The sequence below is a fragment of the Rattus rattus genome, chromosome X, assembly GCF_011064425.1.
Source record: "Rattus rattus isolate New Zealand chromosome X, Rrattus_CSIRO_v1, whole genome shotgun sequence".
NCBI classification, from domain to species: domain Eukaryota; kingdom Metazoa; phylum Chordata; class Mammalia; order Rodentia; family Muridae; genus Rattus; species Rattus rattus.
The window spans coordinates 107,728,018-107,753,941 of record NC_046172.1 but is presented as its reverse complement, the minus strand read 5'-3'; the positions used below and the strand labels follow the sequence as shown (position 1 = coordinate 107,753,941).

The 25,924-nt window shown below is 38.3% G+C and overlaps 1 protein-coding gene across 2 annotated transcripts in view; it reads right to left on the bottom strand.

Annotated features, from left to right (window-relative positions):
* Gria3 (glutamate ionotropic receptor AMPA type subunit 3) overlaps positions 1-25,924 on the bottom strand; it is a 281,842-nt gene that overhangs the window by 128,628 nt on the left and 127,290 nt on the right. Inside the window, exon 5 of one of the 2 annotated variants that reach the window (XM_032889649.1) lies at positions 427-614. In XM_032889649.1, coding sequence (XP_032745540.1) covers positions 427-614 — 188 coding nt within the window. Of the gene's footprint in view, positions 1-426; positions 650-25,924 lie in introns of those variants that run through there. The other variant, XM_032889648.1, reaches the window with a different exon arrangement.

The window sequence follows — 25,924 nt, the reverse complement described above, 5'->3', positions numbered from 1 at the left end:
GGGTCTGGGGCAGCACACATTCCAGTAATGAGAGACAAAATCCTACCTGTCAGCCCTGCCTAATCTATTGTCTGCTCCCTATTGGGCTGGAAGACAGAGGGAAGGATAGGGATTACTTTGACATAACCAGCTATCTATTAAACAGAGGAGTGGAGCGGTGGATTTATCTGATATATAGCATTAAATTGCAGAGACATTCAAATTAATCATGGGATGCAATTTTTTTTATCAGCTTAGAATTTTATTTTCTTTTCATTCCGTTTTTTCCCCCCTGCAGCCACTAGGGAGGAAAAAGGGATTAGAGAGACTATGAAAACTGTTGGCACGCTTATTCTGTTGGCTACTTAATTTATTAACAGATATGGGAACTGCTTCAGGATAATGATTTAACATGCAGACTGGGAGAGGGCTAAGTCTCAGACATACCTGTTCCAAAATTGTGTTAATCCTTTCGACTTCACAGTCAATCAAGTATCGTTTTTCCTGCCTTCTGTCCATTTCTTCAATGATGCGTCTGAATTCCTGGACGTCCTTTATGTTTCCCACAGACCTTGCTGTCACTTGCCAGTTGTTTTGCACTGCTGCCTCCATAATTGCTTGTAGAATGGAAAACCCTGAAGAAAGGAAAAAGAGCTATACTAATTTTTTTCTTGGAAAAATGTTTGTGTAGGTGTTAAAGATCCCACTGAGTTTCTATTCACAGCCCATTGGGTCTCTTCAAACTTTCTCCACTGGAGAGACCAGGGGACCCTGACAGCTTCAACCTCAACTCTCCAGATGGTTGGCACCTCCATCATGGTGTTTTGTTTTAAAGGAAAGAAGATTCTACCATTTGTGAGCACCACAGGGGTAGGTGTTTATCAAGTCCCTTTTGTTTTGACACGCGTTATCAAAATGTCTATGGAACAAATGCCAAGAACCTCTTAGGTCTGGCTCTAATTTTCTCTGTTGCAGTTGAAGCTCATTTCTTTCATCTTTCACGTAATTCTTCAGAATTACAGGTTAAAAGAAACCACAACAAAACATTATAAATAACTACTAGCACAAGAGCCTCATTAAAACATGCCGAACCACACATGGATGCAACTGTGGAACAAGATAAATTGTGTCTCAGATAAAGTCGCTTATGATTTTTGTAAAAGACAGCCTCAATATAGACTATTCCTTTTTGGTTACATAAGGATTCTATCAAATATTCAATAGAATTATTTTTTGTGAAGTATTTCCCTTTCCCAATCAAATTTACCAGGAGTTCCTGGTTCTGCATTAGCTAATTATTATTGGACAAACATTGCAAGTAACTTCCTGGAGCTCTGTTCAAAGAAAAGAAAGAGCTACTTGGAGTTATAGACAATTCATGCTTCTTTTTTTTTTCTTTTTTTCGGAGCTGGGGACCGAACCCAGGGCCTTGCGCTTGCTAGGCAAGCGCTCTACCGCTGAGCTAAATCCCCAACCCCTAACTCATGCTTCTAATGTCAGAATTTGGGAGTCTGATGTAGGAGGATTGCCAAAAGTCCAAGACCACTCTGAGTTAGACAATGAGATTCTATCTTGAAAATCCAAAATCAGCCAGACAGTGATAAAAGCAGGCCTTTAATTCCAGCACTTGGGAAGCAGAATAAGGTGGATGGATCTCTGTGAGTTTAAGGCCAGCAGTGAGTTCTAGGACAACCAGTGTTAAAAAGAGAAACCTTGTCTCGAAACAAAGCAAAACAAAAAACCCAACCCAACCCAACCAAATACCAACAAAACTCCTAAACCAAACCAAACAGAAATATAAGCAAGCAAACAAGCAAATCCCCAAGTCCAAAGTCCAAAGCACAATGGCACAAACATTTCTTTTTTCACATCTCCTTTTAGAGTAGTCACATCTCTAAAAATAGATTGTATCTCCACTTGTGTTTCCTGTATGAATTAATCATCTGAGTATAATCTCATCAAGAATAGACAGCTTTACTGGGATATTATCAAAACAATCTCCGTACTATCAATAGGAGTGAGTGGTAGACATGATTTGCAAATCCCAATTATCTGTGACGTAATAGTTCAATGACCACGGAAGCAGAGGATGGAGGAGGTGGTGATGGCCTTTGAGCACACTCCTTGTTCTCCGTCTACTGTGGTGTAAAGCAGGCTGTGGATCAGACTCATTCTCACTGTACCATAGAAAATGGTATTGGCATTTGGAGACCGTGCTTCAGGGAGATGGCAGTAGTGACTCAGCGGTCATTATAACTCCTTTGTGGGCTGGATGTGTGCAGGAAGAAGATCACGAACGAGACCCAAGCACTTGGTAATTTCCAAATGAGCGATTTCAGCACCGGAGCTCAAAATTACAGATCGGAGCAAATTACCGTTGCTTTAAATGTTAATTCTTACTCTTCTAAAAACCAACCACGCATATTTATTTCTCAGATTTACATTTTCATGTGGGTTTTAGATGTACTCTCTGCGTCCGTGGGAGTTGAGGGCACGTAGTGGGCCAAGGCATGGGATTAAGAAATAACCATAGGAAGAAAGAGATTAAAGCATGTGGAAATCTTTCTTAAGCAGTGTATAATAAGGCCTCATTATTTTGAATGCCACTAATTAAGAATTTATGAAAATTCAGTAAGGACTGTGTTGAATTTCATTTCTGGACAATTTATGAAGGAAATATTGGCTTAATAATGACAGTAAAGAAATTGCATAGGGATTCTTTGATTATATTTAAAGTACACTTTCTTTTTAAAAAAGGGCTCTTTAACAAAACACGTGTTCACATGTTTAGTAAAAAAATCCAAATTCTTGTCCTCTCTGTTTAATGGACCTTGTCCAAGCTTTAAGATGGCAGGGAGGAAGATTAATCTCTTTCCCATGTGACAATCTTCCACGTTTTGAGGGCTGTTAACATGTCTCACTTAAATCTTGTCTTCTCCAGGTTAAAGATGTCCCAATCCTCAACAATTCCTTTTATGTGATGATAACTATTTTCCTTTCAGTTCTACTCTTTTTTTAAATGGATAATTTTCAATGTTTCTAAGTATATGTTAATTTTTCATAATAACGGGTTTCATGATGACATGTTTGTACATGAATACAAAGCATTTTTATTATATTCATCTCTCATTATCCTGTTTTATGCCCCTCCTATCCCCACTATCTCCTTCTTATGTAGTTGCTCTTCTGTGTTCATATTTTTTTTAAATAAATGTGAGCTTTATTAGGCTCGCTTACGGGAACATGGGTAAGGGGTTATTTATAAGAGCATAATCTTCTTAGTAGTGGCTATGTTACTGAAGAAAATGTCTCTCCCATGTTCAGCAATGATTAATTGACTGGAGATATTCAGGGAAGGGTGTAGCTTCACAAGTCTTTCCACACTGGATGCTATTATATGCCTCTAAGCCCTTAGGGAGAGGTGGACATTCACGGACATTTTTCAACTCCTGACAAGATGTTGACTTGTCAGTATTTTATTGGTCTTGATATTTCAGATATTATCTGAACAGTAAGTATAAATGACGATAGGATTACTGCTCATTGTGATGTTAAGTTATTTTAGCAGCATAGAGTTTCTGGGGTGAGGGGAATCCAGGGCCATGGGAACGCTAAGCTATCACCATATCACTGAGATATACCCCAGTCTGGATTGATTATGTACTTAAATAGCCAAACTCCATTAATTTATATCAAGGTTGGTTTCAGCAGGAACTCATTAGTTCTGAGAAAGCTTTCACATTTCTCTGTGTACATGTTAACGTTCATTGCATTCTATCTTGCTTTAGTCTTTCTTTCTTTAATCCTGCTTCCTCACCTGGTCCTTACTTATCATTGTTTTTGTGTTCTTTCAAAGCTGAATGATGGTACCATCTACTCACTTAATACTTCGTTATTTATTTAGTGTAACTGCACATCTCTCCCTTTACCAAGGATATCCTGCTACTTGTAGACATTTCTGGGTGTTTCTCTTCTTTCTGTAAAGGTTCCTTTAATGACTTCTCATTAATTTCCGCAGATATGCCTTATTATGTATTCAAGATAAATCTATCAAAAGCAGTGAAAAGGCATTTTGAATAACCGTATCACAGATATTTTAAAGATGCAAAATAGAATATATTAAGTATATTATAGTGAACACACATACCCACAGTCATACATGGACACACACACACACACACACACACACACACACACACACACACACACACACACACAGGATGCTATGCTAAAGTTTAGATGTCAACATTGTGTATACACTAACAAGGGAATACTTCCACTACAGAATGGAAAAAAACTAACAAATTAGTATTTATAATACAGCTTTATTATTATTATATTATATTTTATTTTATTTTTGCTAAAGAATCCCATGCTTGTATATGCTGGGGGAAAATCTGTAAGAACTATTAGTGTTTTCTCAGAGACAGAATATTTTGAAGACCTCCCACACTCACTGTCACTTGGTTATATAATGTTTGGTTCTTTAACAAGAGACAGGCATTATTCTGTGCAAGGATAAAACTGAGAAGACTTTAAAAGTCCGGCTCATGGTGTCCTCTCAGAGTGTAAGCTGCTAGAATATTCAGATGACAGAGCAACACTCGGCATGAGCTTTCCTCCCTGATTTTCATAGATCTTTTTATACTTCTGTTCTTTGAACCATGGAATGTGTTACCTAATCAAAAACTCCCAGAAGCAGCACACTGATTTTTGATGAGTATGTTGGCTAGGAGCCTTTCTTACTTTTTTTTTTTTTTTTTTGAGCAAGTCACAACTGTGGCTGAGCACGACACTGTTCTTTTCCATGCAGTTTCTCAGTGTCTGCTTGAGCATGGGGCTCTTGCAATCTAGAACTCTAGGAGAATGGTCAACTCAGTTCAGTACGTGTCACTGAGCAATCCGAGCTGAGCTTTTTTTATTTGTTTTCATATCCAATTTATCATTGTTTCACTGACTCTGTTTCAGCTGACCAAAGCATAAATAGCAGCTTGAGGAGAAAGAAAGAAAATGTTTGACTTGGCAGAGCAAAACCAGGTGCTAGTGTTTGTAGGAGGTGAGCTTTGCAACAAAGTCCTGGCTTTGTAAAAATAAAAAGCCTGCTGTTTTAGCAGCTTCAGGATTGTCATCTGCCCTGCGTGAGTTTTCACATGCCCGGCTTTGTAAGTCTCAGCTACTTTGATTTGAGTAGCAAAATGATCTCATGTGGATTCAAACCACCAATGCTGCTCCTGCCCTTAACTCCTCCTCATTTTAAATGGTGGGAGTTAGCGTACAGATAACCGGCTGATTGAGAGCTTACCCTCTGCATTTTGACCAAAGTAACATGGGAGGATGGCAGTAAAGGAGAGAGAGGGCAATTAGACATGAAGAATTGGATCATAGTCAGGACCAGTTGAATTCTGGTGCACTGCTTATTGAGCATCTCCTTTGGCAAACAAGCAAACCATTTTGGTTAAAGGCTGTGCAGGGATGCTGCTCTGTGCAACTAGATCACCTTTTGGTACCAAAGAGCTTACTTCTTCTGCTGATGGGAAAGTTGTTGGTGGAAGAGAGATACCTGACTTAAGGTTGTGCCTCCTTCCCAGGACATTCTGCAGCCAATGACTGGTAGCAGCAAAGCATAAAGGCATCACCATTCAAAACTTCCAGTGGGTTAACTAATGGGCAACCTCAGTTTCAGAGCTCTAATGCTCGGCATGGGTGTACCACAGCTTCTCTTGACTTAGCCAGTTTCACACTTCTCTGCACAAATGCTGCCAATGAATAGACTCACCAAGAGCCTTTTGGCATACGAATTGACATTTCAACATCTGTTCTTAGGAGTACTCAACCCACAGCCATTAGTTTGACCTTACCAAAGGGATGAGAGCAGATACAAAAAGCTCTCAAACCTATATTGTCAAAATCATATTCCCAGGGAAAGAAGGCCAGGATTCTTTTTTTCCCCCCACTGTTTAAACAAAATGTAAAAATACTTCACGCTGAAAAAATTTGGTATTTTCTCTGAAAAAAGAAAATGAAACCAAACAAACAGAAAAACAGTCAACAGGATTTTGGCATACAGAAAATGGCAATGAAGACATCCAAGAAAATATACTGAAGATGAACTTCTGTCTGCTTGTCTCTTCCAATAGGGGCTACCAGCACCTGTTCTTATTTCGAACTTGCACTCAGAGTCTCACTCTAGGTACTTCTGACATGGTCTCTAACAGTGTCCCAGATGACAGAGGTCTAGTATTTATGAACAGTCTTTACAGAAGTGTTGGTTGTATTTATAAACATTTGTTCCTGGTAAGGTTTCTTAGAGGGTTTGGGACAAAAAATTTCAAAAGCATCTAATGGCTACCTCTTGCTTTTTTTTTTTTTTTAACTTTCCCCTTTGACTCCTAGAATCTCATTTACCATATGCTAACTTTGAACTTACTATGTAGCCAAGGCTGACCTTGAAATCAACAAATACTAAGAGTAAGAGTACAGGCATAGATTGTCATAGCTGGCAACATTGCTCTTTTTCTGTTCCTTCCTTCTTTCCATTTTAAGATTCGAGTTCATTCCTTGAATATGACTTCTTTTTTATAATAATGACTTCTTTTCTAATAATGTTAACCTCTTTACTGCATTTTATAACATATGCAATGTCTAGTTAGCATTATTGTTAGCTTATTGTACTTTTAATGTTGCTTCTAATACATTTTGATGAGTATGTGTCTTGCATTTTTATGAAATTGGGATTCGTGTTCACTCAGATGAAACTAGCCAAATGAAAATTGCTCTTCTAGTCTTATGTTTGTGGTTGCCTGGGCTGCAAACTCCAACCTTATACAACCTCATACTCTCTATTTCTTAAACGTCTTTGATCTGCGTGGACTTTGAAATAAATTTATCTTAAATGCTGTGGCAAAATAAGGACACGGGCAAGCTTGATATAGAATATGAAGGTGATTTCAGAAGCAGAGGTGAAAAGGGAAAACAGAGAGGCAGAGTCAGGAGATGATGACGAGCCCAATCACTCATTTTGTGTTGCAGCTTGCCATGTCTAGGAGGCCAGATGTATAAAAATCTAACCTCGGAGCCAATAACTCAGAGTATGACTATTCATCACACAATGTACTCCCTTAAAAATAACCCATAGCACATTTGGACCCACGCTTGGTTATTCTGTTGGTGCTAGTATTTGCTTTAGCTTCATTTAAACAGTTTGGTCTCATAAAAAGCAATATAGTGAGTGTCTCAACTTAGGTTGTTAATACAGAAAATGTTCAGTATGTGAAAAGCCTTTGATAGGAAGATCAAAAACCCCTCTCTGTTTGCATATGAATGCCAATCTGTGAATTTTATGGAACATGATAAAAACAAACATTCATTCACACCCAACCCAATTTACCCATGGCAAATTAAGACTTCCCTGGAGCCTTTCCTCTTCATAACTGTGTTTGTTTAAGTCACTCTTTAATTAAGAACTGACCCTCTTCAAATCCTCTCTTCGCTATAGCTGCATTATTAGGATGGCCCTTGGCTAATTTGTAGAATCAATGCATGTAAGGTGCTCTCTGGTTTTGTGTCCTTTACCTCTTCCTTCAATATATTTCTTTCAACTCAGAGCATGCTCTTTACTTGTTCTAGACAAGTGCAATAGTTTGACTCGGAACTCCCCTCCATGGAGAATTTATATTTTAAAAACTTGGAATTAAAAGTCTTAAGGAATCACGTTTTAATTGAGAATTTATAGACAACATTAATTGGTAGGGTATTGTTTGGCAACGTCAGGTATTCCAGTTACCCGAATATCTCACTAAGGGAGGCAACTGCTACTTGTCAAGTTTAAGGGGGGCTCTGAGGTTGGCAGTTCAAATAATCCTGCGTTTGTCGTTTTTCTTGTTCATTCCGTTCTTTATCACGAACCTTGTCTCCATGCTGGTGAATTATGTAGTTTACTTTCCTCACCCTATGCTGAGAAAATGTGCCCAAAGTGATATGTCAGTTTCACCGAGTGAATGTACACTTGCTTCGCATTATCAGCTGCAAGGGAATTTAGAAGACCATCTGGAGTAGATGTGTTCAACGTCTGGGAAAATCAGAATAGGCAAGCCTCTGATTGTCAGCCAGCCACTCTAGGTCCGAAATAAAACTATAACAGCAACTGGGCTTTGGGTTAAAAGGAGCTCCTACAGTGCTATGTATAATTCTTTTATATTTATGTATGCTACTTAGATAATTGTTCTGGGATGGCTTGCAATGCAATTTCACCAAGGGCAAGAGTCAACTACAAGCTGTACTGTGGACTGTTGAGTACTTAATAGATGTCATCAAGGTTTGAATGTGCAACGCTCCCCACAGATTCTTGTGTTTGGAACACTTTGGTCTCCAGCTGGCTGTGCTGTTTTGAGAGGTTCTCTAGCCTTTAGGAGATGGAGACTAGCTAGAGACAGAGCGCTTGGAAGAACCCTTGTTCCTGTTTCGTTATCTGCTCTGATGAGAACAAGCAGACTCGCACTCCTGTGCTATGGTTTCTTCACTATGCTGGATTGTGCCCATAAGCCACAAAACAACACAAAACCTTTTCCCCTTAAGCCGCATTTGGACAGGGATTTGCTTATAGTAATGAGAAAAGTAACCACTGTAGATAGCAGTCAATAAATGGCCCAGATCACTAATACTTTCTTGTTTGGTTTCTTAGCCATGATATTTCTACCTTTGAGTCTGTGATCAAGTAGTCTCTTTTACAAGAAACTGTACTAACATATCATGGGTACCTGCAGAGGGGGACTGCCATAGAACCCAGTCAGGAAATGTGCTTGGTTTGGCAGTTGAAGTTAGATTATAGTGGAGGAAAAGTTATATATATATATATATATATATATATATATATATATATTCATTCATTCACAGGCACTAGGCACACATATGGTGCACATACATACTTGCATGCAAAACACACATATGCAAAAACGAATCTTAAATATAGAAAATTAAAAATACCCTAGGAGTAAAGATAGAATTTTATTTATCCCAATACCTAAAGAAAATATTTCATACAAGCAAAATTTAAACATGGCTTTTGACCACAACCCTTTAGTGATGATGGTCAATCTAAAATAGTCTACAAGATGGATGTGAGAGCCCAGAAAAACTGTCTCAAGCAGATTATTTTTCTTGATAAATATTATAACCCTACTCTTTTTTTTTTATTAACTTGAGTATTTCTTATTTACATTTCGAGTGTTGTTCCCTTTCCCGGTTTCCGGGCCAACATCCCCCTAACCCCTCCCCCTCCCCTTCTTTATGGGTGTTCCCCTCCCCATCCTCCCCCCATTGCCGCCCTCCCACCAACAATCACGTTCACTGGGGGTTCAGTCTTGGCAGGACCAAGGGCTTCCCCATCTACTGATGATCTTACTAGGATATTCACTGCTACCTATGAGGTCAGAGCCCAGGTCAGTCCATGTATAGTCTTTAGGTAGTGGCTTAGTCCCTGGAAGCTCTGGTTGCTTGGCATTGTTGTTCATATGGGGTCTCCAGCCCCTTTAAACTCTTCTAGTTCTTTCTCTGATTCCTTCAACAGGGGTCCTGTTCTCAGTTCAGTGGTTTGCTGCTGGCATTCGCCTCTGTATTTGCTGTATTCTGGCTGTGTCTCTCAGGAGAGATACATCCGGCTCCTATCAGCCTGCACTTCTTTGCTTCATCCATCTTGTCTAATTGGGTGGCTGTATATGTATGGGCCACATGTGGGGCAGGCTCTGAATGGGTGTTCCTTCTGTCTCTGTTTTAATCTTTGCCTCTCTATTCCCTGCCAAGGGTATTCTTGTTCCCCTTTTAAAGAAGGAGTGAAGCATTCACATTTTGATCATCCGTCTTGAGTTTCATGTGTTCTATGCATCTAGGGTAATTCAAGCATTTGGGCTAATAGCCACTTATCAATGAGTGCATACCATGTGTGTTTTTCTGTGATTGGGTTATCTCACTCAGGATGATATTTTCCAGTTCAACCATTTGCCTATGAATTTTATAAAGTCGTTGTTTTTGATAGCTGAGTAATATTCCATTGTGTAGATGTACCCATTTTCTGTATCCATTCCTCTGTTGAAGGGCATCTGGGTTCTTTCCAGCTTCTGGCTATTATAAATAAAACTGGAATGAATGTAGTGGAGTATATGTCTTTTTCTTTATGTTAGAGCATCTTTTGGGCATATGCCCAAGAGAGGTATAGCTGGATCCTCAGGTAGTTCAATGTCCAATTTTCTGAGGAACCTCCAGACTGATTTCCAGAATGGTTTTACCAGTCTGCAATCCCACCAACAATGGAGGAGTATAACTCTACTCTTAATGAATAAAAGACGATTGGGTGAAAAGTAAAGCCTTATTAAAAGGACAGTGACGGGGGGAATAAACATTGGTGGATAGAGATGTGCAGGCTATAGGTAGTGCCCAAGAATTTGTGGAACTAAGAATGATGAAGCAAGCCATAAACTCTAACACCTGTATAGATTGCAGTGGGCCTTGGTACCAAAATAAGAGTCCCAGTGCAAGAGAAGGAAGATATTTTTAAACGCTCAGGCTTGCTGTGGACTCTATATGGCTTTTCCATACAAGGGTATTAAATGAAAAGGGAAGTGATCCTTAAGGAAGACATGAAAGACAGGCAAAGCTAAAAGGAATGTGTCTGTCAGAAGACTTCTGTTGAATGTGTAAGCTTTTACTGTTTATCAAAATTAACCACTACCCAGAAAATAGCAGAGATGTCATTTATAATAATACTGAAAGTTAAAAATAACTGGCAAATTACATGAGTATAGGATCTATTGGTGACTAAAATTTTCCTCTCTGGTTTACAGTTTCTCATATGTACAATGAAGAGATTGGATTATTATTAGTTCTGGTTCTCATATTTGAAAATTGTAAGAGATGTGGAAGACCTTTGTTCATCTCTGAGAGCTTGATGTCTTGCAACTCAGGTAAAATTCAGTAATTTTGTCTGGAGGCCAAGATGTGAACAGGATGAAACATTAGTTTGTAATCTCCCTTCACAGTTCTAAATGTTCTTTTCTGCCCTTCTAGACAAACCCAATTGAAAGAAAATGAACAATCAAAATAGGTGACCTTAGAGATTTCAATGTGCTTTTAGTATATGTAGCAAAGAAAATTATGTATTTACACTGTACATTTCTCTTCACTCAGGCAGAGTTCTAGAATGCAGAGTTTTGTGATTACCTGAAAAATCTCTTTGGGTATTTGGGCCTAATAGAACACATAAGATGCCATCAATTAAATGACTTTGTATGTATCCCTAACATAAGTTTCTTTGCATGGTGACATTTCTCTCATCATCTATAGAACTAACCTGAAACCATTAGGCTATTATTTCTTTGTAGACTCGGTGAGTTTTGAATCTTTTTGGTATTTCAGAGGCTTCTCTGCTTCCCATGCAGCTATTTCTCCTGACTTCCTTATTTTTGTTAATTTCCTAGTTATAAATTCTGAGTGGACTTCTTTGCCCTAAGCACATGTGAAGTGGTTTCCTATGTCTGCGTTTTACTTTATATCCCCAGTACAGCTAGCTCCCTTGAAGCTATTATTAGTGCATGCTTCGGCCATTGCAGTAATCCTTCCCCTTCCATCCAAGATGCTTGTTCATCTGGTTATGTTACAGCCAAGTTCATTCTAAAAAAAACCACAAGTATTTCTTTGCAGGTATTAAAATTGTTTGTTACTGTCTCATTCGAGAACTTAGTTTCTTCTTAAGTAAAATGATATTCTATTTCTAGCGGGCCCTAGAGATTTTATAACTAGGTACAAGCAGACAGCATTGGAACGGTAGACAAAGAGAATGCCACTGGACTAAGAGATAAATGAAGGCTAGAAGTTAGAGATGAAGGAGGGGAAAATAAGGCACACTACCTCTTTAAATATTTCTGTTCATTTCTCCTTACACTTCCTGCTTATTGTCTCACGTGGAAATTGGCCTATTGACTGGAGCTATTGGGATTTAAATCAGTGAACATTTAAGCCAGTTTATAATTTGGCCAGCCAATCTGGAGAAAAATGTCTAGACTCGTAGAATAGACAGAAGCTAACTGATACTACCGGTTCTGGCTTTGACTTTACTTAGTCAGAGGCTAACTTATCCAGCTGGGCTACCGTTTTTGCAAAGGGTAAAAAAGCAACATGGCTGTGACTAAATTTATAAGTGCTTGAGCCAACTAGAATATATGGGGGGTTTTACAAAGGGTGAGTCAGGCCAATAACAATTAAGGGTCCCAAATCTGATATTGACTGCTGGAAAAGTTTATGCGCTTAGAAATTTACTTGAATAAAAGTGCACTTAGAAATTATAAAATTAGTCATCACAATGGTGGATTAGTTGAGAGACTAGTCAGCCACGACTTCAAAGCTTTCGTGTTCCTTCAGGCTGAATTCTTAGCTAGAAGTCTCATTTTACAAGCCACTATTTTAGCTCTTATGTATGATTTTGAGTGAGAGATAGAGTTGTAATATCATCCTATGTACATGGAAGTATTGATCTGATGAAAAGTTAAGTATTTATCCAGAGAGAAAAGGGATAAAAAACACAGTGAACCTGTTAATGGTTAAATGTTTATTTCTTTAGTGTGGAGACCCCAACAGGGGCAGTAATTGATCTGCACAGCAAACACTTGTTTCTGTGAAGCCACTGGGATGTGAAAGCGTGGAGCTGTTCTGTATCTTCAAGCTGGCCTACTTTTAAATCTGTGTTAAATTTGCCAGTGTGTTTTGAAACTGTTTGACAACTCCCTTAGGCCATAAAACATGTTTATATTTTGGATTGAAGCCGGATAATCATAATGCTCTGGAATCTTCTTAGGGAAACCTTCCAATCTGTAGTGTTTAACTCTCCAAATATCAACAAGGGAGCATCTTGTTACTTGCAACAACTTGGATGAATCTGGAGGGTATTATCTTAATTGAAATGAGCAAGGTACAGAAAAAAAAGTATCGTACCATCTCATTCACATATGGATCCTAAAAATGTTGATCCCATGGAAGGAGAGAGTCGAATAGTTGTAAGTAGGAGGCTAGGGTGGTTATAAGAACAGGTCATAAGTTAATATTGGTGACGGGATATGTAGTTACAATTAGAAGGAATTAGTTTCAAGAGATCTCTATAAAAGCAACTATAGCTAGTAACAATACATTCTTGAAAAAAAGAAGAATGAGTATTAAATATTCTCACCCCACAACGATTATCTATTTATTATTTAAATTTACCTATTTCTCAAGTACATACACATTCTACCAACTTTTGAATAAGCCGAAACATATATTGTTATTGTTATTGTTCCTTGAGATTCATTAGCTATTTTGAGTGAAGAACGCAGAGGTATGCATGAGGTGGTGATTGGGGGTTTGGTGTAGAAGAGAAACAAGACAGTCAAATTCTATTGAAAAATTAAGCAACTGCATGAGTTTTGCAATTTACACCTGAGAAGACAAAAGGACTTTTCCTGTCTAATATCTCATTGGTAGGATTGATGACACCTGGGCCTTCCTCAAGGACTACTTTGCTCTCTACCGAGGAACTCAATAGTGTAAAACGCACATTGCCTGTAACCTTAGAACCATGACAACTGCCCAGCTTAGCTGGCCCCACTTGAATAGAAGAATTTTTTTCCTCAGTATGAAATAAATGGCTTGTGCCTTGGATGATCTATCTGCTTCTTCTGTCTTAACCACTGATGCAGATCACAGCATGAGTGATATGGTGACAGCAGTCATCCCGAGCCACCGTGAACGTGCATGCAATGAATGGAGTGTCTGGAGGCAGAATGAGTTTGGTCTGCAGAGTTGGCTTCAGAAAGCAGACAAGGTACACAGGATGGCTTATGCTAATGACCCAAATCCCAAAAAGGGTAGTCTCTGCAGGGTCTGCCTTGCTATTCCTCTGTGCAGATCTGGCTATGTTTCTTGTAGCTTTAACAGGGAAGGAAGCTATTGTTAGTGAAGAGGTTGTGCCAGTCCCTTATTCCAGACACACTAGTTAGGTTTACCTCATTCATAAATGAGATATATGTTTCTTCCACTCGCATAAATCTCAATATTAAGGGCAGAAATCATAAAGATACCGTTCTTCTGCAACTTTATATCTGCCCAGTGGATAAGCTTAACATTGGCATTATCAAGGTCATTTGTGGAAAGGCAGACCTTTAATTCCTCCCCACACTTAATGAACTAGAACACATTTTTAAATAATCTTCCCATGTGGTCCATTAGCACATCATAACTTGAGTAGTAATGGTCGTGTCACGACTGTATAATTACTCAAACCCACAGGTTAGCTGGTTAACACAGATAGGCAATTCAGGTGCATGAAAGGCTCATTATTCAGTAGATGTAACAGAGGGATGGGTTAGGAGGAAACCGGGTCATATGTTGGCAAAGTTGTGAGACTGGCCAGATTGTTGGATAAATGTCCACAAAAAGCCTTTTAACAGCATATTGAGAAATTTATGCAGCTGATCTTGTGGCGCACAAGTAGCAGCACATCAGGATCTTCATCTTCTGGGTATAGTCCAAGGCTACAGCCAAGGCAGATCAGAGGAACTCCCAGCATCGCTAGGCTAAAATAGACACTTCCGTATTCACTGTAAGCAGACATCTGAATTTTGTCTATTCTGTTGTCTTTCCCATCATTTATGGAGACTCACAAGGTCTGCAGTCAGACTGGTGACTATAGCAGCTTCCTGTTCAAGTAGGAAGGGCTGTATGCAGACAAATTCGTGCACTGCAGCTTGTAGTACAGGCAAACAATCTAGAGGGACTCTATTCATTTATTTCTCTCGGCATGGGTGGCGTGAAGGAGGTAGACACCTGCTAGGGATCCTTCAAATTTGCTCAGAGGTGGAGAATGGGTAATTAAGCCACCTAGGGGAAACTCCAGCAACACACCTCTGTCCTATGAGATACTGCTGGACTCCAATTTTTAACATCCTCCCAAAGTTTGGCCTTCGTGATTATTTTGAAAGGATAAGTTCTGTTAGTCTTATATCAATTTCTGCCAGCTTATAAGCCATATAATTTTTTGGTTTTCTTGGACAAAGTACAAAAACCCACATGAAAATACAAAGAGAAACAGTATCTTTTAGCAGCGTCCTCCCTATCTAATCCCCACTCCAGTTCAGTCAGGAAATGATATGGGGTAAGGAGACAGTTTTATAGCTGATGAGACATTTGCATCGATAATATTCTGAAGATGGCCTTCAAGCTGCTCCAGATTGTGTCAAGGGTGAAGTTGCTGTGCCAACTTTGTTCTGGCTTTGCCATAATTGTGGCTGAAATGGATATGAAAGGTATTTATAAAGTATTTCCTGTCCCCAGAGCTTGAACGTCCCCTGTGCCATTTTAATTTGAGTCATTTGGATTGGAATGAAATGAATGCACAGAGGAGGTTAATTATCCTAATTAGAAAAGAAGTAAAACCATGGTCCTTTTAGGTCAGGAATTTGGACAAACCTCCCTTTGCTCTGCACGTTGGGCATTAGAGAGTTACTTGAATGCCAGAGGAATCACAAAGCATCCTCTCCAGTCTTCTGCCAAGGTCCCTGGAGCATGACAGAGGGGGATTCTTTTTCAGGAAACGGTGTATGATCAGTCTGTACCCCAGAGCCAGAGAGAGGGTTATCTGGAAGTGGCAGGCAGGGGGCATAGCTCAATGAGGACAACTGTGTTGGTCCAACCCCAAACTTTCCTACTTTGTTTGGATGCCGAGAAAGCTCAACATAGCTTGGGGAAATACAACTGTTGTGAGCATTTCAAAAGATGCGCATCATTCTCAGAGTTTCTTGACTTTCTTTTATTCACTGGCTAAGGCTGTGGTGGCATCATTTTTACAAAGCATACTCCTTTTGACAGGGAATGCTGGGATTTTCTGGCTCAATATTTTGTGGTTGCATTTTTTGATCCCTAGAGGCAACACCTCTGTGGTCTCCAATGAGACATTAATTCTTAGACTAGATCAACCCAGCTCTCTTTTTAAAACATGTTTTAGATGAGATATCTCTGTCACCCAGTAAGTGCTTCCTCGTGCTGATTTACCTCTCCCTTCCTACTAGGTAAGAATATGATCAAGAAAAATAAGAATGTGATCAAGACAAAAGGATAACCTGTTCTGCTTCCCGGCTGATATTTTTATATATGACATCTGTTCAACTTGTATTCTGGTGATATAGGGAAACATAAAGCCTTAGGTAATGATATAGTACTGATTTTTCAGTATTGAAGATCAAATTGGCCAATTAGTCAGACAGATATGCTTTTAAATATCCACATACCCATGGGATGAATAAGAAAAGACCTTAAAATCCATCTTTCGAAATAGACTTTAGATTGTTGAAAGATCAATCTGCGGCTCTATGATAGTTTGCCTAATTCATACAGAATAGTCCAAGAACATTAACATCAATGACTCTTAGCAGAATGCTGGAGAAAGTTGAAGTCTCACTAGACAGACTACCAAACCCTGCTTCCCCTGCCTTTCCTTCTCTATCTATTTTATCTATTCAGTCTTGAGATTTACTTTTGATTATTTGCAGCAAGGATAGGAAATTCAGGATATGGACAGTACTGAATAATGCATAAATTCACTTATATTTCATTTTACAAGCTTTTTATATTTTGTATTTGAATGTATCTACATGATGTGGGGATGATAATTTAACTGAAAAGACAGGGTTCTAGAGGAGATCAGGGATGATCCCAGATTCTTACACTTAAATTTCATCGTGTTTTGCCTTTGACTCTCAACACTCTTCATCTCCATCTCTTAGGCTTATACATAATGCTTGCCCATGTGCAGTTGCTTTCCTTGCAATTCTTTTTTCTGGAGCAGACAGGATGGTTGCTCTGCTTTATAAGACTGAAGGGCTAGTGTAACTCTGTCAGAGTGTTTGATTTTGACCACATGGCTTTAAGTTCAATCCCCAATACCACAACAGCTAACCAATCTAACAAAACTGTGGAATGCAAATTTTAGAAGAAGAAAACAACAGAAATTTTGTGGCCTCATAGCAGCATTTGATGTGTGTGGGGAGGTGGCTCAGTTGACTTGCAAGCCTGACGACCTAAATTCAGATCTCCAGAACCTATGTAAAAATCCGATATAGCATTGCATGCACCTTTAATCCCTGTGCTCCATTAGAGAGATGGTGGACAGAGACAGTACAATCTCCATATCCACACTGGCCAGTTGGGTTGGTAAGTGCTGTTGTAGTGAACAAGACAGATCTCATTTTAAACAAGTTGGAAAGCTCCGTCTCTTTCTCCCCCAGTCTTCCTCTCTGCCTCTTCCCCTCTCCCCTCCCCTTCCCCCTCTCTCACATACACAGCATGTTCACAAACAACTGATTAAAGAGGTTTTCAAGTTATTCATATCTTCACCAAAATAAACCAAGAAAATGTGCTTCACAATGCACAAAGGACTTCTGAGGTAACTAGCAAGATTCTTTCACTGATAGTAGTTTTTAGGGATATTTTATAATTAATTTACTTATGCATTTGTTTTATACTGCCTCCCATATTTATATTATGCTCAAATATAAGCAAGCCATGAGAAACAGGCCTTAAATTAAAAATAAGGACTTGCAAAAAAAATAGGTGAGGCATCTCAGAGTCATATCGGTATTACACTGAAGTAACTAAACATAACCAGGCAAGCATGCTACAGGAGACAAGCCTTCCAATAGCTTGGCATTTATTTTTGGAATATGAAGTATTTTTTTGATCTGTAGAGATTCATATGTTTGACAGAAGTTTATCTAGAGATTGTAAGGCTATGGATTTTAAAAAACATATTGTATTGTTTTGCTCTACTGCTATTGTTTTATAACTTGACATTATTCTCTTCTGTAAGCAGAGCAGATATGTCACTCTTCACTAGGCAGAATCGGTAGCAGAGTTTTTCTTTGTGTTTGGGTTGGTGTGGGTTCAAAAACCAGGTCAGGTGGTATACAATTGATTCGAAGTAATTTTTTTCCACACTGAGTCCTACATTTAATAGATGTGGTTCAGGTAAGCTGCTGGAAATCTTTTATCGTGGGAGGAAGCGTCCTGGGGCTACCTCCACTTGGGGAACAAAATTGTTTCTTTAGAGATATTTAACACTTATACAACTTTTGGAGATTGTTTTTTGGCAATTTAGTTAGGAGAGGGGGGTGTAGAAATACATTTGAACCTACTGGCAAAGGAACTCTGAAGGTCCTTTGTTATGACTGCCACCAAATGCCAAGGCTGCCCTATGATGTCCCTCTCAGCAAGTAAACTTATTTACGTATTTTTTGTCTGATATATTCTAAAGTTCTTTTATTACTTTTCAGTTAGTAATACAAATTTAATTTCAAAGTACCTTGAGAAAGTAGCTGCCAAACACCTTTATTGAATTCTCTAAGTTGCTTCCCCATGTTTGTCACTTGCATCCTGATCTTCTATGGGGGTGGTCCTCATCATTTGAAAGATACTCTTCACTGCCTTTCTGTAGCCTTTCATACGTAGGGACGTAGGGTAAGAAAACTATCTTAGTCAGCTTCTGCTAATAGACCCAAGACTGCTCTTTAACCTTTGTCATAGTCCTGAGACTGCTCCTTAGCCTTTGAGATAATCCTAAAACTGCTCCCTAGCCTTTGAGATAATCCTAAAATTGCTCCCTAGCCTTTGAAACTTCAAAGGCCAATGATAGAAGGGCAGTGACTGAATTATAGTTCCTTTGAGGTAGGCTCTGTTCAGTTATTCTTAATGCTGTATATACAGAAGTCAATTAAGGAATTACAAAGACAATACAATTATTGGACATCAGAATTATGAAAGACTTTAGATATCATCTAATCTAGTCTAATCTTTTAATTTTTCATGGGGTATGTGACATACCCAGGAAATTGTGAGAAGGAAGGGAGAGGGATATCTTACTGTAACATCTAGATAATTTGCTGGGTACTTGAACACTGAATAGAGATCTTTTTGTAATTATTTTATTGTTTTTGAAATGTTATTGCATCTCTAAATCATATACCTCCAATTTCCTTTCACAATAAATATCAGATAAGTAGCACAAAATTGTTTTTGTTGCCTTAGAATCTTTGAGTGTCTTAGGATTATCTTTTCAACATAGATATTAATTACTCAGGTCTGGAGAAATCAAAATTGGAGACAATCAGCCAAGTGTACACTGACCCTGGAACAATCCAAGGAAACTGTCACTTCTACTAAATCTCTGATGTTGCCTGATCATAGTTAGTAACGATTTCTTTTTAAAAAAGACTCTGGACAGACATTATGGCCATTTGACTCATTAGATTTTGGTTGATTTGAACTTAAGAATAAAGGAAAGCCAAAAAGTCATGGTGCCTGTTTTGTGTTGGACAACTATTCCTAGGCATGGGGCCTGCCCAGTATTTTTTTTGTCTTACTATTCTTCTTGTTTGTTTTGTTTTTCTGATTTTGTTTTTGTTTCAGAGAGAGAGAGAGAGAGAGAGAGAGAGAGAGAGAGAGAGAGAGAGAGAGAACATAAAGGCATAAAGTTGAGGTAAGATGGTGTGTAGAATATGGGAGGAGTTGGGAAGTGGGTAAGAACTTGATCAAAATATATTATATGAAAAACATTAATAGATAATAGATAATAAAAAGAAAAACAAGCATTATTTTAGAACTTGAAACTAGTCAGACACATTACTGGCCTTCAGTAAAATTTCCCTGGGTTTTGTGCTAAAATTATGTCCTTGGGACTAGTGAGAAAGTCCCACCACAGAAGAAAAAGTGTTTGAAATATATTCTTGGTGTATGGAAGTCAGAAATTGTGGTAGTGACCTTGTAGCCAATGAATGCTATCTTGTTGCAGGGCGAATCTATTTAGAATGAGTACCAATATGAAGCTTGAATCATCAAGGGAATTTCAGGGAAGGGATGAAACTTTGAAATCATAGTACTTCTCCAGGTACGTTTCCTTGGATGTTTAAATGACAAATTATGCAATTTATATCAATGGATGAGCATTTATTACTAACAGTAGATGTTCTGTAGACAAATTATATATTCTTAATATAATCTACTTTATACACCATCTTGTCATTCAATCCTAGGTAACATATTCCCTGGATGTGGTCTATTATTTTTTAAGTGATCATTGACTAGGTAACAAAAAGCTATCTTACCTGAATCAAAATACTGCTCTGAAAACAAGTGAACAGCTTTATAATTTGGTTGGTCAAAGATGAATCTAAATAATTCTTACATTTAATGTGCTTACTCAGTAACTTAGAAAACATTCTTGGTCCCTCAGCCTGCTCTTTTTCCAAAGTGTCTTATAACATATACCAGAATAAAATATGAATACATTAAAACTAATTTGATCTATAAAAATTTTCATGACTCCTTGGAAGTAATAGGCTACCCTTATAAGTGAAAAATGATAAAGGGGTTACTAGGGAAAATTTTTGACTCAAACTAGATATGAAATACTCACTAGAAAACCCAGGCCACAGAAAAGAAATACCTTGTGGGTGTCCAATATTGAACACTGGTTCTTTAAAGTTTAGACGGGGATGTGGAACCAAGGGAAAGTTATGACCTTTTGCAGGCTATTTCACAGCTTTTCTTGACTTTTGTCAAGAGATTAAAAGACCTTCATTGAACTTTCTATAGTTTATAGGGAAAGATATCAGTGTTAAGAGAGGGCATGGGCCTGTATTGACCTTCGCATCTCTTGAGACATACAAGAGTTTCTCAGAGCAGCTAGAGTGAAAGAGACATGTAATGATCCTCAGAAAGTTAGGACTGATCTGCACCAGTAAGCCAAATGCCTTCAATCGCATCTAATTCCCACTTGTCCGTAGTCTAAGGCCTGTGAGTGGGGATATTATTATATGTAGGAAGACACTGAGGCCCATAGAGATGAATGGTGCTATAAGCAAGGACAAAGCACTGAGGATCTGTCTAGTCACAATGTCCCTTATTTCTATCACACAAGACATGAGAGAGGAGAAAGATTTTTATCATACAATGTAGAGTTGAACAGCATATATTCTATCTCTACCCACTCACTGGCTGTGGTTCTTTGGAAAAGGTTTTCAAGTTCTCCATGTATAAATGCCTCTATTTATACATGAAGATAGTAATCTCAGACATTTATTAGATGGTTATTATATACTATTCCTGTTTTATGCATAGTGATTCCTTTAATCTTTGTGACTAAGCGTGAGATACCATTTCATAGCTGAAGAAACCAAGGCAATGGAACTTAAACATCTTGTCTATGATCACAGAGCCAGCAAATATTAACGACAGTATTTAAAGCCAGATATCTGCCATGTTTAGCAACTATGTAATACCTAGTACATTGAGTTGGCATGGAGATTAAACTGGATTATGGGCAAAAAAAGCCAAAGTCACAAGCATTGGCAAACAATAAATGCTTGATAAATATTAGCTATTATTCCTGGTTTTCCTATATATATCCCAAAATACTGACTAGTAGCTTATTAATGATTCCTTATCCCAATAGCCTTCTATCAATAACACAATAACCTACACAACACAATCCTCTCTATGATTGCATTATTTGCAATAGAAACTGCACAATTTGGGATTAGATTATAGATTATCCTAGGTAATCATTTTGCCTCTTCCTTTGTATTTTCTATAGAGTCAGAGGGGCTTAGGAGATGATTTTGAACTGAAGTATACAGTGTGACTGCTGCCATTATGTGATGTGATGAACAGATAATCCTGTAGTGTACACATGAATCACTCGAGAATTTTATATATGTGGACTCTACCTCTGTAAAGATGGAGTTCTACATCTGAAACATATCCAGCTGCTGGCACTGCTCCTGTCCTATGGACTCTATGGAGAGTAGCAAGGCTATAGACTCTGATGATAGCAGAGTCTTCTTTATAGCTGATATGGTTTTGGAGAAGTGCGGATGACTACATTTGATAAGTAGTGAGTATGTCTCGCTGCATGAAGTGAAATCCAGCATTTTGTTTGTGTGAGGAATAATATGAAAATGAGGGACTATTGGTGAACAATCATAAATTTAGCAAGTCATTCTTAAGCACACCACCCCATGCATGGCTGTGTGCTAACAGTCCCTTTGACCAATGAAAAGATATGTCTGAAGTGCAGGCTGTATGTTACTGTGGGCATTGTCCGCTTTGGTAAAGTTTTCCACTTTCTGATCTAGTAAACTGGGAGGACTTTGCATGTTCGAATTGAACTTTGGATGGAGAGCATTGTAATTATTATTTGTGTACACAAATTAGCACTGCCAATTATGCCTATTTAGATGTGCTGGTTGTAGTTAACATTGTCTTTTCTATCGCATGTTTTTGGGATAATTGTGTCAAAGTAATTTCAGAGGGCAGTATGACTTTTCTCTTCCTGTTTAGATAATTTGAGTGTGTTGAATGGTAGCTGGAGACCAGAACACATATAAAGATTTGGGTGTAGGGGGTGGATGAAGCAGTAGTGAGACTATGGGAGGGAAAAAAGAACAATATTCAAGAAATGTATGCTTCTCTCAAAGTAAATTAACCAGAAGAGCACAGGAAATAGATAGCACAATTAGGTGATAAGGATATTGGGCCAGAAATCAGGTAACATACAGCTCCAGTTGTCCTTTACATTCATCTGGTTGGAGATCATGGAAGAGTTGCCTCACCTCACTGTGCCTGGCTAAGTACTCATACCATTTGTTAAAATTCAGATCCAAAAACTAAGACTTTGTCTAAGGTAGCAGGAGGGTGCTCTTTCCAGGGAACACACCAATTGCACACATTCAGCATCAAATGGTCATCCCTAAAGACATATATACAGGTAAATTTATATGGACTCAACAGGTTACATTTAGGTACACAAACACACACACACACACACACACACACATACACATACATACAGACACACAACAAAAACACACGCACATAAAAACACAGAGAGAGAGAGAGAGAGAGAGAGAGAGGGAGACACAGAGACAGAGAGAGGTAGGCACATAAAAACAGTGAAAAAAGGTCAAGTTATTTTTTTGAAAAGGGCTTGGAGAAATATTGCAATTACAATTTCAACAATTAAAGATCTGAGCTAGGTATTTTAGTAAACACTTTGAGTATCTTCTTCTCACCTTGGAACAGAGGGAGAATGACATTTGGGTTTTCATCAGACATATAGGGAGTTGGAAAATTATTTAAATGTGTGCCCAATAATAGTTAATCCTACCTTGACAATTTTAGGGGTTTTGTTGAGAGTATAATTTATTTAATACAATATGTTGCCCCACTTGTTGAATATATTTTGTGGGTGTCCCAGAGAGGACACATTTTATTCTGCTCATTTTAGCTTAACTTAGTGATACATTCTAACATCATAAAGGATGGAGACAAAACAGAGGCACAGGAAATTGGATCATTTTCTCCAAATTCTGCCAATCACATTCTTTGTGTAGGTTTCTTTAAGCAAGATGAATTCAAAAACTGTACTTTATTTTTTCTTGGTCATTAGCTTTCTTTAAAAATGAATTGGAGAAAATGAATATACTGGTTTTAGCCATTTTATAATTTTCTGCCATTATAAACTCTTTATAAACTACTACTGCATGTACATGTGTGTGCACTCGCATGCGCACACATATACACAGACCACATACCGCACACTTCACATACACACTCCCACATCCTAAGACAATACACACAAATACACCACACACATATACACAGCACGTATGTGCACACACACACACACATTCACACCCAAGCACAGGCACATAGACTTTATTTCTTTACTTGGATTGTGTCACAAGGCATACATCATGGATAACTTTGAATACAACAAAAGAAAAAATAGAAATGCTTGGATATAGAGCTTTAAATGTATTGTTTCTCAATCATAGCTCATATTTAATATCCTCTGATGCTGTTTTAGTAAGACTTGTTAACCCCAAATGTTATAAAACAGAAAATAATATGAATCTAAGAAATAAAGATCTTTTCCTCTCAAAAAAGGAAAAAAAAATAATGCTATAAGAAGTATGTGTTTTACTATGACTTGTTTCCTGCATGTAAAAAAAATTAGAACCAATCACTATTTCTCCCAAATGTGCTCCTAATCAACTGGGGTTTTATTGGAATGATTCTTCCTTCCTCTTTTATAGATCCCAATCCCCAGTCAATGAGCTGCATTACAGCTATGGGCCACGCTACTTAAATCACAGTGTACTTTAGACGATGCCCCTCTCTCAGCACGCAGAACATTTCCGGGGTATGCTATTTAAATATCCAACTCAGCATCCAGTGACACAAAGAACCCTTCCATGCCATTCATTATAATAGAGTGTGAAAGGCATAACTCTCAATCTGGGGCTTCCGTGCACAATAAATCCAACCATACACTGTTGGCAGCACACATAATTATAAAAAATGCAGAATGCTTGTTATTAAGGAGTCATATGGAGAAGATCTACTGTGTCACGCAGGACATATCTTGGAACGGCACTACAAGCAAAGATTGATTTAAAAAAAAATCTCCACAACTCCCTTCTACTTTTAATTATTTAACCTCTAAGAATTGTTAAGCCTTTAATGAATGAGGAACAAGGGCCATTCACAAAGACTGACAAAAAAATTACTGTTTGCTTCTTCAGTGAAGTACATCCCAATTTTGTTTTAATATAAAATTACTTGGCATAACAGTTTTAATGTTATTTATTTCCAAACAGGGACTGACTGATATGAATCAGCTGAGAATTATCAGGAGAGCCACTTAATAGTTTTAAAATCAAGGAAAAGCCATTTGTAACCTTTAACAATTTGATCTCTGATGGGATAAATGATTGTTCTTTGGCTAACATTTATCCCCCAGCAGATGGGCTTTCTGCACCTTAAAACAACAACAACAAAAGCATTAAAAACATTCTCACATTCTGCAGCGAATCTACCGCAGTTAACTGTAGGACACTTGTGGAAGGAGCAGAGCTCACAGGGATTGTCTGAAAGCCTCCAAGATGCTATGAGCCTCTGAGGGGAGAGGCTGCAGGCATGGAGGGATCAAAAGTAGGCTTTGCTCAATTGATGCTGGCTTTGAACATCTTAGTATGATACTTCCCAGGGTGTCATGCTGCTGTTTTGCTGTTCTAATAAATATTTCCAGCATCAGTGACAGAGATGTCTTCATCGTGTCTTTTTCCTGTTTGAAAGCAACTTTCTTCCTTCAGAAGAAAAATTGTGTGTGTGTGTGTGTGTGTGTGTGTGTGTGTGTGTGTGTGTGTGATGCTGAAGATTAAACTCTAGGCTTTGTACAAACTAGGTAAGTTATTCTTCCACCACTGTGTTACACCACCAGCCTGGAATGGAGCATCATGGGATACAGGAAATCCTGGCACGAGCCTCGGTTTCAGTAGGGGATTCCTTGCTGGAGAGTGTAAGCTGCATACAGTCAGGAATCCTGGTTTTCCATTGAAAAGGAAGCTCCAAGTAAAAGCTCAACGTTGCTATGTAGTGAAATATGAAAGGGTAGTTACATGCTTGCCAGGTTACTCATTAAAGCAGAGTCTAGAACGAAGCTACCTTTGCTTTCCACTATTCACTGGTGGAATGATCTATTTTGTCACTAAATACCCTTAGTACACTTGCCGTACATATACAGTCTCAAGTCAGGCTGCAGGAGTTCAGCTCACAGTTCTGCTACTTATTAGCTGCATGACTCAGGGTAAGTTACTTAACCTCTCCATGCCCTAGTTTCTTCATTTTCAAACCAGGAATAATAATAGCAGAGCCTAATGCATTGAGTTGTCAAGATTACATGAACTCGAACATTTCACTTAACTTAGAACTCCTTTGGTTATAGGAGACAGGAACCCGACTTAAACTGACTTGAAAAAAAAAAAGGATTATTGATTACGTAACCTAGAAGTCTGGTGATCATCCTTTTGCTTCT